This window comes from Pinus tabuliformis, chromosome Q, assembly GCF_031772625.1.
Source record: "Pinus tabuliformis cultivar Carrire ecotype Pingquan chromosome Q, CPIR1, whole genome shotgun sequence".
NCBI classification, from domain to species: domain Eukaryota; kingdom Viridiplantae; phylum Streptophyta; class Pinopsida; order Pinales; family Pinaceae; genus Pinus; species Pinus tabuliformis.
The window spans coordinates 900,111,724-900,125,587 of record NC_142296.1 but is presented as its reverse complement, the minus strand read 5'-3'; the positions used below and the strand labels follow the sequence as shown (position 1 = coordinate 900,125,587).

General features: G+C 38.6%; 1 protein-coding gene and 1 pseudogene across 1 annotated transcript in view; one reads left to right on the top strand and one right to left on the bottom strand.

Moving 5' to 3' along the window:
* PDE312 (Nucleic acid-binding, OB-fold-like protein) overlaps positions 1-13,864 on the bottom strand; it is a 399,789-nt gene that overhangs the window by 177,545 nt on the left and 208,380 nt on the right. Inside the window, exon 8 of the mRNA XM_089387580.1 lies at positions 11,144-11,236. Coding sequence (XP_089243706.1) covers positions 11,144-11,236 — 93 coding nt within the window. The remainder of the gene's footprint in view (positions 1-11,143; positions 11,237-13,864) is intronic.
* On the top strand, positions 3,738-4,268 carry LOC149222376 (uncharacterized; annotated as a pseudogene).

Here is a 13,864-nt window from a genome sequence, read left to right as displayed (position 1 = left end):
AATTCTTCTTCTTCGTGGTTTAGCAGAGGTCAGCAGATTAGAGCAATGTAGGGCACTGATGGCAGAGATAGTACAGTCGGACATATGGATCAGCGGATGGAGTTCTCCCTAGTTGAGAGGGAGTGTTAAAATTGGCAACTAGGGCCAAACTCCATGTGGGTCACCTTATTTATGGCAGCTAATATTTTTCTTGGATCCCTCTCACCGAGAGGTGTAGGATTGATCTAAAGATCATCCGATTCTGATAAGTATTCATGCAGTTATGAATTTATTTGTGTTATGAGACAATTCGTCAAGGTCAGCCAGCAACCAAATAAACCCCACATGTGCTCAACGTTTTAGTATAAATAGAGGTGGCCTTCAAGTCATTTCAAAACACACTTGGGATCTCTTCCTCTCTCTACTTGTCTTTGGGTTTTAGTAGGAGGAGAGATCACAAGGGATAACGCTGTCCTGATTTAGAGGGCAGAAAAGTCGAAACTACCGGAAAAGTCGGAAAAGCTGGAACTGCTGAAAATGCCAGAAAAGCCGGAAAAGCCAGAAAAGCCGGAAAAGTTGGAACTGCTGGAAAAGCCAGAACTACCGAAAAAGTTGGAACTGCTAGAAAAGCCGTAAAAGCCGGAACTGTCGAAACTGCTGGAAACTGCCAAGAACAGCCAGGAACAACCAAAACTGCCAGAACTACCGGGAAATGCCAGAACAGCCGGAGCATCTGTCTCCGAAGGAGAGCAGCATGCAAGGGACAACTAACTAACATTGGGACAGTTGTATGGTACTTAGCAGCAAATACACCAAGCATGCTAAGGACACCAAGCATGCTAAGGACAACAAGCAAGCTAGGGACAACAAGCAAGCAAGATGCAGCCAACAGATAGGTCAGTATGGCAACATGGTGCAGTAATGACACATAATGCAGTATAGTCATAGGTACAGTCATGATTAATGAAGCATGATGAGATGCGGCGTAGTGATGATGGGTGCAGCATGGTGCAACACGGTGAGGTGCAACACGATGACGAAATGCATCACAATGATAGGTGAAGGAGTCACCTTGGAGAATCAGTTGAAGCAGCATGTCTTCAACTGATCTCATGTATCATCTTCTTAGAGATGATCTATGCTCTTTTCTAGATAAGTCAATGTGTTGACTTCTGTTGTAAACGTATTATCTCTCTCTCTCTCTGGTGAACTATTGAAGAACATATAAGAAGAATTGATCAAGGGTTTCCCCACAATGGTGTTTGTCCCTGGCTAGCGTCACATCTTGTGTCCCCTTGTCTTGGCTTGTCTTCTGCAATTTATGTTTATGTTCTATCTGCAGTTTACTTTAATGCTAAAGTGATTTCTAATCTGGAAAAGATATTGAGCTAACTGTTAAAATTGAAATAAATTTCTCTAAGCAAAGAACATACCTAAAATTCACATCTACATAGGCACAAGTAACTGTAAATCAAACTATTGGGATGATGGCTCTGCTGGCTCCTTGCAAGAAGGGTTGGCCCTTTGCTTCTCTTCCAATTCTCTAACTCTCCTGGCAAGTGCTTAAACACTGATAGCTCCAAACTCCCCTTGCATATTCTCTAGCTTGCTAGAAATACGCACTCCCTGTTATGGCTGAATGGTAGTGCTGTAACACACTCCCGCACTCTTGAAATACTTATGGAACTGCCTCTTTAGGGCGGGCACTAATGGTCCCCCGAAGTAGAGGTTGAATCTCCCGGTTGAGAGATTCGTGGCTAAACAGCGGTTGACTCAGCTAAACAGCAGAGTGAACAGTCAAGTACTTTTGATTGCAAGGTGTAAGAATAAATCCAAAATGTGAGTTGTTCCCTCCTTATAAGTCCTTGGGCCTCCCTAGCCTCATGTGGGCCCCTCCATCCACCTATTCGACTTTCCCTCTAAGTTATTCGAATGGGCCAATTTGAACTCCCATGTGGGTGGCCCCCATATTCCACTAGCAACCAAATAAAGTCGAATTGCCTCCCAAGTCCCTAAGTCGAAAATTATGGGTTCTCTTCCTTAGCCAAAATTATGCAAAATTGTGTAGCAGCACACTGTTACAAATGTGTTTGAGAAGCGACATGACAAAGAAGCGATCCATCCAAGATGAATCTTTGTTCTAGCAGGAGGCTTGTTTTTGAAGCATTTGTTTGAAGAATGAGTGGTTGTATGATAGTGCTCACATGGATGAAAGTCAAAATAGTGATCTTTCATATGGCCAACTCAATCACAATGTTGGCATTTAATAATCTATTGTGGTGGTTGTAGAAGACGACCAGAATCTGGAATAGCTGAAGGTGAACTGTCATGAAGAAACCCAGCACTATGGAACTGGATGGGCTTTGAGTAACCTGGAATATGAAAGGATACATCCTTGTCATATCCAAGAGTAGTTGTGTGCTTGTTATGGAGAAGCTCTTCCCAAGGTCTGATGATGAGCTTGGGAAGTGCAGGCTGAATTTTTGCATCTGCACGTAACTTTGTTGCTTCATTGGCCACTAGATCAAAATCAATCGCAACAATATTGACTTGTTGCTTATGGGAGTCTATCTAATGTTCTCAACAGAAACAGGTTCAGAATGATGACTCCACTACTGTAATTCTTCTAGTTGAAGCTAAGATTCAAGCTCCAAAATTCTACCTTCTCCCGTGTATACTGCAAACAGGTTTTAATATCACAGAGAGTGTTCTTATTGACTATCACCGTGCTTTTAGTAGTAGACACAATTAGATTTCTTAATAACTTTAATAAATTGACAATTTGAGCCATAACAAGCGCACCAAATCAACAATCAATGTGCAATAGTTCTTAAGGAAGGTTTATACGAATAACTAAAGAATGCTTTTAATTTCCAAATCAATACAACTTTACTTTCTGCATACATATAATTCTCTCTTAGCGCTAGTTTATCCCTATCAGCAATAAGCACACAAGCATTTTTATCAACTTTGATCTTTTTCCTTCAAGATGTTGGGTCCAAACTCTGGTGATTAGCATTTCGAATATTAAACAACAATTCAATCACAAAATAATCAACTTGGACTGCTTGTGCCTATTCACATCTAAGTGAACCTTTCAAAGATGCGCCTTACGATAACATTAACCTTGGATTTAACTGAGGCAACTTCAACTGACTTTATAAGTTGTGAATTATGCGTGCTTGAAAAACTAGAGATTACTGAAATCGTCTATGAATGCACTCACGACTAGCGTTCCTTGTCCTATAGGCCGCACATATGACAAGCCAATCACTGACCTTTTCTCTTAAGTTCAAGCTTCAGATGGACGATTCAAGTGGAGTGGAGAATAATAAAAAACTCGTTAGTGCTCCATTCACATTAGAACGGGAGGCAACCTCGGCACTGAAGGAGGGATCGATCGCCACAATTAGTGCTCCATTAAATATGTAACGCTAAAATTGAGCACGGTTGAGCAGCTTTCTACAACCTCAATCCTTATTATGCCCCTTAAGTCTTTGTTATAGAGGATTTCAAGGATATCCACGAGAGTTGTTACAGTACAATAAAAAATCTGTGGAGCCAAATTGACAGACTTGCTTTTCACGAGCAATTCAATGGTTTTGGGAGTTATGGTCGCACATTATCATATTCTTCAGAACGTAGGCCTATTTCTATCAAAGAAAAGTTAGATGCTTTGGATTTGTCAAATGATAGACCTTCAGAGGTCAGGAGAGTCTCAACAAACTTGAAGAATCTCGAATTCCTGCAAAACACTCATGGCGATTGTTCCCACAGTGTCTGCGACTATGCCTTTGTTAGTAGAAGCAAACAGCGACAACAACAGTGGAGTATTAAGTTCTCTAGCCAGTCAATAGCATCACGTTAGGGTTTCAAATGCCAGGGCCCACTCACAGGGTTCGGTCTTGGCTTCGAGCTTCTCGGGAAGTCACCTCGATCGACCTTTTGCTGGACAATTCGAGCGATATCGGGGTTCTCGGTCAACTTTGTGGAAATCACCTATGGACGAGCAGGTTGCAGTCCATGGATCCTTTAATGCTACAACAATTCCTGTTGCTCAAAGTTTGGAAGTGAAAGCGGCTGGGGACAATGGGGACAAGCCTGCTGAGGAGTCTGAGTCTTCATCTTCATCGCCTTCCACAATGGCGGGTTCGGATATTTCTGCATTTATGAATGAAGTCATTGATCTGATCAAGCTTGTGGATTCTCCGGATATTATGGAATTGCAATTGCGTTTTCTCTGGTGCAGTGAGCGACTACAAAGCAAAGATAGTCTTAGACATTGTTAGAATGGGGGAAGCTCATCAAAACTAGAGGATTGTGCAGTGAAAAACTCCAAGGCGAAGAGATCAGCCATGCTTTTCTCAATGCATAGTTCTTCTACCACAGTGTGTTAACCTAATCACTATGACTGTGTAGGCAAACCTACGAGCAGAACATTATGGAGAAGAAAAAGGTTTTGAGTCTAATTTGGGAGAAGTTGGAAGCTAGTAGTAGACTAGAGCACTGGGCATTATTGGTCAAAGGTGCATGGTCCAAGAGAGAAACGTAATGTTATTGATAGAATGGCAAGCATATTTAAAAATGGTTACCATGCAAGCGCTCAGGGCAGCGTTGTTGAGGGAAGCTCGAGGCAATGCTTTTCACAAACAATGACAGCGGTGTTGAAGGCAGGACCAGCACTTTTCACGAATAATGGCAGAGAGAGGAGTTACACAGGCATGCATCTAAATTTAGCTTTAACAAGCTGAGGATGACAAAGGCATTTTTAGCCAACTTAGCTCTAATACCATGTTAAACACACATGGAATGTGGACATCCAAATAAGATAAAGCGTGAATGCATTCCTATTAACAATAATACACATTTATAATACATTGATATGACTGTTGGATTCATATCCGTGTTGCAGGAAGCGCCCCCCCCCGGATCCTAGGCCGGAATCGCGTCCCGTACGGAAGCGTTCCGGAAGCGCCAAAGGAAGCGCGATTCCATTTTTCCCGAAGCGCGATTCCGCATTTTTTGAGCGATTCCGGGTTTTTGTCACATCGTTATTTTCTCTCTGCAACACATAGTAACCCTGTAGTATCTTTGTGATCGTATAAAGACTATTGTGGCTCATTCTGTTCACTGCAATGTTTTTCCTTTTGCTGGTTGGTGACATATGTTTGGTTGTCACATGCAAAATTTCTCTGCAACAAATAGTAACCTGCAATTACCTTTTTCCATCTATCTTGTTCAGCGATTGTCACATTCGACCTCTTGCACGACTCTACGATTACGATTTAACTTTTCAAAATTTCACAACAACAAAGATCTAGCTCGCTTTTACTTTCTGGCATCTTCTCTGACGCTATCTTGGTTGAACCACGTACCACTTTTTCACCTTAAGAAAATAAAATATCTCATCACATTAAGAAAATAAAATATCTCGTAGTTGTGATATCCATTTTTGCACAGTACGAATAACCAACTAGATGTTGTCTCGAACAGAGTGAAGTCCTCTGGGATCACTTTGCGATGAGGAGACCTTTGAGTATGTCCATCGAGATTGCGTTTGAGATTGGTTTCAGAATCATCACGTTTTTTTGTTTCGGTTATTTTTTCTAAATTTTAAGCTTTTTAAAATGTTGAAAAAAATTAAAGTTATAAAATATATTTGTTAATAATTTATGAGAAAAAAGAATGTGTATAAATTATGAATAAAATGCTATTAAACAAATAAAATATATAACAAATTATGAACCATTTTATTTTAAGCTTTTTAAAATGCTGAAAAAAATTAAAGTTATAGAATATATTTGTTATAATAATTTATGAAAAAAAAGAATGTGTATATATTAGGAATATATTTGTATATGTTGACAGTTGCTCACTTGCTAGATAAATCATAATATGCTCTATGTTTTATGTTTTATAATATGCTTAAATGTTTTATGTTTTATAATATGCTTAAAAATTTGATGTATGTTTGTAATAGCTAGAATATAGATGATTGTTGTACATACTAGTAACTACAATGGAATCATGGATGCCATATCTATCTTGATTTATGCAAAAATATGCATGTTTTCATGTCTTCTACAATTAATTTGGTATTTGGGATGTTTGTTTTGAGTATAAATGCAAAAAAATATAAAAAAATATATATATATAGCAGACGCTTCCGCGGACGCTTCGCTTCCTAGATTTTTGGAAAATGATGCTTCCGCGCTCCGCGCTTCCGCTTCGCTCCCGCTTCGTGCAACATTGATTCATATTCCAATGTCTCTTGGACTCCCTTTGACTATTCATCTCCCACACCTTAACCCTCAGCGGTTTAGGTATCCAACAAAATCAAAGAGCAAAGTAAATAAATTTCATGCACCTGAGGTAACAGTTAGCAAATACGTTGTTACAGAAGACAAACAAATTCTTCCACAAGTTGTTCTCTGTATCAACTATGCCAAATCCTCTTGAACTCGTGCCACCACTTCTTTGGTAACCTCTCACACAGTGAACACTAGAATTATAATTTGGTCTCCTCAAAATTCCATGTCGTCTCAGCAACACGAACTGGTCTCCAATAAAATAACATCCACGATAAAATGTTCAGCAACACTTAGAATTGCGGCCCATTGCATTCCATTATACAGCGTGGAACTTTAATTAGCAATTAAACGCTCAGCGCAGGAATTAGACCCTGATACAAGCAATGCGGCCATTCACATATTTGTTGCAACAAGCAGATCGGTCAATGTGTTGACCAATCATGCCACACAATTGTTGTCCGACTGTTGCGTTTATGACCCAACCACAAACTCATGCGACTCTTGGAAAAATTGGTGTTCAGCCTTCAACAAATTTGTCTGGTCCATTGTTGCGGCTCTTCAAATTAGCCACTGTTGGGCTAATTTGTAGAATTTTTATTATTATTATTCTTGCAACAGATTGCCAAAAGGTTTGTCGCACCTCCAGTAAGAAAATACGTGAAGCCCTTTTTAATAAATTTTCATTCTGCTACTAGAACTAGGTCTTCAGTTCCTTTAGCAATTTGACAAAATAATCGTCTGGCAATAATAGCTATAACTGGAACCCTTGAACTTGGCCTTTCAAAATTTGGCTTGAAATTGACCTGCAAATTAAACCCTCATGCTAGCAAGACAACCAGCTCTAATACCACTGTAGTGTCACAAATAGGATAATTTGCTAATTATGCAGAAAACTGACTCAACCAAATCTCTCCATAAAATCACCATTCAATTTACAGAAGATTGCCATGTAAAATAGAACAAGAGAATGCATGCAATTCAATCATACAATGAGCAGAAATAATCTCATATTTTATTATAATTGAAATAACAAAATAGCTTAGATAGAACTAGCCTCAAGGATTTGCTCCAATGTTGCACAGGCCCTCCACCAAAACTGAACTCAACTGCTATTGCTAAGCTCTCTTGTGAATTCTGGATGAATTCACCAAGGGGAGAAGGATACTCGTCTAGTCTCAATAAATTACCCAAGGGTTTCCATCCTGGGGATACCAAGGAAGTAGAGAACCGAGTTCCCAACCTCTCATACAAGAAGATATATCAAATCCAAGATGTCTCCAATGGCCTCCTCCTCCTCTTTTATAGATCTGATGGACTCCTATTGTATTATTATTTTAATCATGGAGCACTTTTTCCTCTTTTATTTCAATTAAAATATTCTTTTTAATGCAGGAAAAGGGTAAATTGGCCACCACAAGAGACTGAAACTCACATCTAACCATCCCATCCTGTAGATCTTCTCATTATGGTTCCAACGAGCTATTACACTAAGGTGTTATGTCAAGTATTCCTCCCGAAATGCCACCTTAAGCGTAATTAATTGAGTCAAGCCCAATAATAAGTCCGCTTTTGTTAAGTTGTCAGAATACACCAGAAAAAAAAGGCAAATTGTGCAAATGAAGGAATATACTAAGTGAATGTCGTCGGACCTCATAGAAACTCCTCAAAACCCCTCCAAATCACCAACTTGCACGTATGACCTATCTGCCCCCAACTCTTAAAGTACATCCTAACCATGTCATAAGGAACACCAGAAAAAGGAGCATTACAATGCCCCAACCACCTTAGCATTTGCCATGTGGTGTGGCAACTAATCCAAGGCCCGGAAGAAGTTTGTCTCACCCCTTGAGACATGGGAGGGCAAGCACCATCGTCAAAGCCCTCAGTATTGGAGCATTATAGGCTATTATATCATTAGGAGACCCATGAGACCACCTTTTGTGCTCGAACACAAATTAGGGCCCAACATGATGACTTACATGGAGAGTCAGAAGCCATCTCTTAGTTTGAGATTTATGGAGACCTCTCACACATTTTGGCACAAAGAGGATTCAACTATGCCTTCCAACAGCCCTACATCAACATGACATCATCATTACAGCTTGCATTTGGATGGCTAATTCATATTTTTGTAAAGCTACTTGGTCGACTTGTGACCAAGGGATGTATCTTGCACATTTTTATAACGTTATGGGGCTTGTAAGCATAATTCAACCTACTCGAACACATATAAATAGAACATCATTTCATTTGTATTGATCATCATCATCACTTGGGAATTTCAAGCTCTTTGGAAAATTCGCACTTGTTCTTGGAATGCCTCTTGAAGTATCTTGGATGCATTTCGATATTTGGAGCCGATTTTTGATCTTCTTTTCGAGATATCTCTTGATTGTAGATGGATATATTGTGTCACCTTGCAAGTGCCTTTTGTTGAAATTTTGTTCTTGAAATAATGTCTAGTGCATCAAATTGTTGCAACTAGATTAATGCTACGTTGTGCCCTAATTTTGTGAAGATAAACTTTGGAAAGCTATTTGGTTGACAATTGCATATGTTATTCATGGTATGACATGTGATGAATATTCTTAGTAGTGAAACATTGTTTTTCTCCATAAAACTCCATAATTCTTGAGTGTGTAATTGTTGAGGGTTGGTACCTAGGGCATCATTTCTTGACCTCGTTAAGGACAATTTTGGCTAATTTAAAGCATCGGACTCCATATACCTAAAGGATGAGGCATTTGTCCAAGCCTTTGGTGATCAAACTAAATTCTTCTCCAAAATTCCAATCCCCTAAAGTAGGCTGACTAGGCTAGGGCATAGAGCAAATTACATTAGAAAGGGAATTGGTGGATTCCAAGAAAATAGACACCAAGCCTAGGGTCTTATCTACAAGACCTAAAAGTTTGGTGAGCATCCAAGTGGTTTTCATCCATAAAATATCGTGCCCTAGGTGTGCCCTAAGAGGGAAACCCTAGCTTGTAGTTCCTCAACTTAGGGACTTCTTCGAGGGTTGTAGGAGCTTAGTAATTGGTGAACTAAATCAGAAGAAACCTTTTCTCCTTGGCTTGATCTCAAGAGTGCCTCTATGCACCATAACTTGTAAAACCCTAGGTCTTGCACAATATCTTCTAGGTCTCTTAGAGGGAGTAAAGTACCTTTAGAAGCATCAATTCATTATCTCAAGCTTCCCTTGAGAGGTCCTATCTCATCATCGAAGCACCTTAAACCCTAGAATATCTATCAAAAGGTGATTATCATCCTATCAGGACTCCTCCCATTGATGAAAGTCCGTGAAGAGCAGGGGACATTGTTTGTGGTGACAGTGGGTCATTGTCCTATTGTTAACACTTAGTCTAGCTCTTTGTCATATACGCTTTCCCTCCTTAGGAACTGCTAGATGTTGTGGTAGCACGCATAACAGCTACTAATTAATTCCTCCCTTCACCCACAACTCCATAGAAGGCACTAATTATTCTTTGATTTGGTGAAGTCATTTTAAAGGAATCCTCCCATAGCCATTTAAGAGGAAGTCGGGCTATAAGAGTGGGGACTTGGGCCAAGATGACAGTGGGCCCTTGTCCTATGTGTGTCAATCATAGCAGATTGCAAGGACCTTGGCAACCCTGGTAGTTTGTAACAAGCCCCAAAACCGTAATCCTCACCTTTATAAACACACCCCAGAGCATTTAGCACTAAGACTTTATCACTTGGCTTATAAGGACAGAACCATACTACTTGCAGATTTTTTCCTGTTCAAGGAAAATTCCCATTGCTCCAAGGAAAGAGAATGACTTTGCTTGAATGAATCGCAAACTTATGTCAACAGCGAAATTTGCATGCAACTACTATAAGAATATAATAATGAGGGCATAAATAGGTTGCAATGCCAATTAGAGCATACTTTTTGGAATGTTATAAACTGCCCAACAGTGCCACCTGATTTAAATCATCAAATGGCTGCAATTATTGAAGTCATTCAGCAAATGTGAGCAACTGCAGACTCCTAGACATGGTTAAGGAAGTATACTAATTTCGACTTCTGAGTAAATGCTTCAAAACAGGTTTGACCCAGTCTTATCTCTAGGGAACTCAGCATTTAATCATTATATTATGGTTTTATGATCTGAACTTAGTAGACTACTTACAACCCCATTGCTTATGTAAACTGTCTCATAACTTTAATTTTATGTATATCAGATTTTATAGTTACCTCAATTTTACTTCACCTATTTGCACCTTTGCAATCTAAATCAGCAAATTTCCATATCTGGTCTCTATTGTTTGTACTAAGGTACTAACATTGATAAACATGCTATATATTTAGTGAATAAAGTTTTGATTATTTTATGTATTTTTTATTTGGTCAACTCAAAGGCCATGAATAAGCTGAGCTGTAATTTTTGGCCCTGGCAAGTCCAAGTGTAGTATCACTGGTCCTCAGAGTTAACTTTGCAATCTTATAGCAACAGATATGAGGCAAAAAACTTCTCTAGATGTAATCTATCAAAGATCAAACAAAAAAGCTATTTTGTTCCTCTTGAGGAAATTTAACTTGGTCCAATTTCAAACTCTTGCATCGCACCTCATGGTAAATTTTTTCTATTGGCTAATGCAAATAGTATTATACTCACTGAGCATTTGTCCCAGACACACAACTTCTACAGTCTAAAACTATTTGGAATCAAAAACGTAGAAAGATTACAGAGCAATTGCCAAACATCTCTGCTAACTCAAAACAATAATAAAAATCAACAATTAAAGAGTAAAACATATTTGTTCCTACCAATCACCAAAGTAAACACATGATGTGTACACAACACTCATAGCTAGAGTTCTTGAAAAAATACCTTCATATGGTAAGGATGATCTCTTAACAAAGGCTGATCTTCCGGTTTCTTATCTGGTCTCCTCCTTGGATAATAGGGTCTCCTAGTCTCCCGCTGCACATAGAAGAAAATAACTAAAATTAGCCAGCAGCACGGAAAATTAAAGCTTTAGGTTATATTTGTTTATCTGTCATTGAATCTTCTTTAAGGTTGGAGCTCAGAACATCAAAATATACAAAATGATCTATGACATAAAAGCTAAGTTACCAGGATCCGGATACGGATCCAGATACGGAAACGGATACGGATCCGGATCCGGATCTGGATACAGATCCGGATCCGGATTCGCTAGTTTTTTGAAAATCCAGAATCCGGATATGGCAAGGATACGTCAAGTACAAAAAATATTATAATATTTTTTAAATTTTAATACGTCAAGTACAAAAAATATAATAATATTTTTAAAATTTTAATAACCACATTAATTTATGTGACTAGATATTTATAAAAAAGCCACATATTTATATTGCAATGTGGCTAGATATTTTTTAAAATTTAAATAGCCACATTAATTTATGTGACTAGATCCCGTACAAAAAATATAATAATATTTTTAAAATTTGAATATCTAATCTTTATTGTTTCAGAATTCTAATGGATTTTAAAATTTTAATATCTAATCTTTATTGTTTCAGAATTCTAATGGATTTTATTTTGTTTTCAAAAGATCCCAAATTTTGGTCACTAAAAGCACTAAAACATTAGACAGCCCAAAACCCTCATTGAGAATAAAAACAGAGTCAAATGTGAACTTTGAAGAATAGACAAAAAAATCAAAATGATAAAATTAGACGCTGAGTTGAAGTGTTTAAAATTAGGCGCGAAATTTTTAATTAACTAACGCCATTGGGAGTCGGGACCACAACCACCAGTGTTTACTATTCTGTGGGTTGGACATGGGGAACAAGAGGTCTGTTCTGGACCCAAAGCAGAGACAGTTTACTATTCAATGTTTATTTAACGTGAAAAAAATTAAAAAATGAATGAGTTCAGACCCGATTAAAAAATTTAATTTAACATTAAAAAATTATCAAACTGTGAATTGTTGCCTGGTGAATCGTCCTCAGAAAATTAAAACAATTAGTCGCTGCCTGGTGAATAGTCCTGAGTCTGTTGTGCATCGTTGTTGCTCAACGCTCTATGAAGAGCGATCGCTGCCTGGTAAATTGTAATGACTGTCCTAAGTTAAAGAGTCCTTACCGAAACTGTAAAGATTACTGAGACTGTGAAACTGTATTAATTGATTTGATGGAGTACTTACCTGATCTGCTACGGCTGTTGCGATGATCTGCTGCAGAACTTCTCTCGTTACCGGATGACCAAACCACCCAGCCGAACCGAGTATACCTGGTTACTCAATCCAGTATGCCTCTCAACCGAAGCATACTGTTCCCCCGTGCCCAGAGACTTCAAAACAAGTAAGGCTCAATAGTTCCGAATTATAAGCAGTATGGATAATTTCCTCTCCTTCAGCACTCTCCTTCGTCCTTCAACAGCCCCCGGTTCAGTTTTTCCACTCACAGTCAATCCAACCTTCCTCCCTGAGACATAGAACACCCCCCCCTTTTATAGCAGAGGTTCCTCCCTCTCTACGCACCAGTTCACCGCCTTTATGAAAGGATAAGATTTTGTTAGGCGGTGACCGCTTTGTCAAGATATTTGCCTTTAATAGAATCCGATCTTCACACATCGGATGGTGTCACTTTAATTTATGACAGATGGTACTTTAATTTAAATAGTATAAAACCATGATGATTTAAATATTACATATTATTTTATGTCTTATAAAATATTAAGTCTAATCATAAGGTTTATGGGTTTAGTTTTATTAGTACACCTTTTGGGTTATATATATGTAACCATATGAATAAACTCAACTATATTTCTCAGTGAGTGTATATTTCTTCTATTTACGAGAATTAGGTATTTAGTTACACATTTGATAATTAATTCATTTATCTTATATTTTAGACATTCTCCATGAATAGTCGATGTGTATATATATATATATATACTTATACTAGTGCAATGTAAATGATGCATGCATATGTAGCTATCATATGCATGCCTCACATGCATGCTAATATTGCTATGCTGTTCGGGATTTGAGATGGGTTGTTACATACACCCCTCCTTCAAAAGAACTTCGCCCCGAAGTTAAGGGTTTATAAAGTATATTGATAATTCCTTTAAGGTATGAAAGGATTGTATTATGTGATTGAATTTTCATTTATGATCGTGAGGACACTTTAAAATTTGAGATTTTGAACGCTGATAGATTTCCAATTTTAATAGTCATGCCTTGCCCAAACCAGGTTCCCAAGCTATTCTAAAATCATCCTATCCTTCCTAATCTCTTCCGTTCCCATCCTATCCGTCCTCTACTGGAGTATGCCATGGTGTCAGCTATACTGACCTAACCATGCATAAACTCTAAGGATGGCAGCGTCGACTATATCGACCTGATTTCCCAGTAGGCATCCGGCAATCATCATCACACGTCTAGGGGAGCGTGACTCGCACAATCCTCCCATGACCCCAGGTTTTAGAGGATAAACGGTGGGCAACACCTCCACCCCTCCCAATAGAATCAGGGTTAATACCCTTTCATGGAATCTCTTTGAGCCTTAATTGTTCTGAAGTTTCTGTCATCACGTGGTCATTTGGTAACGGATTTTACCT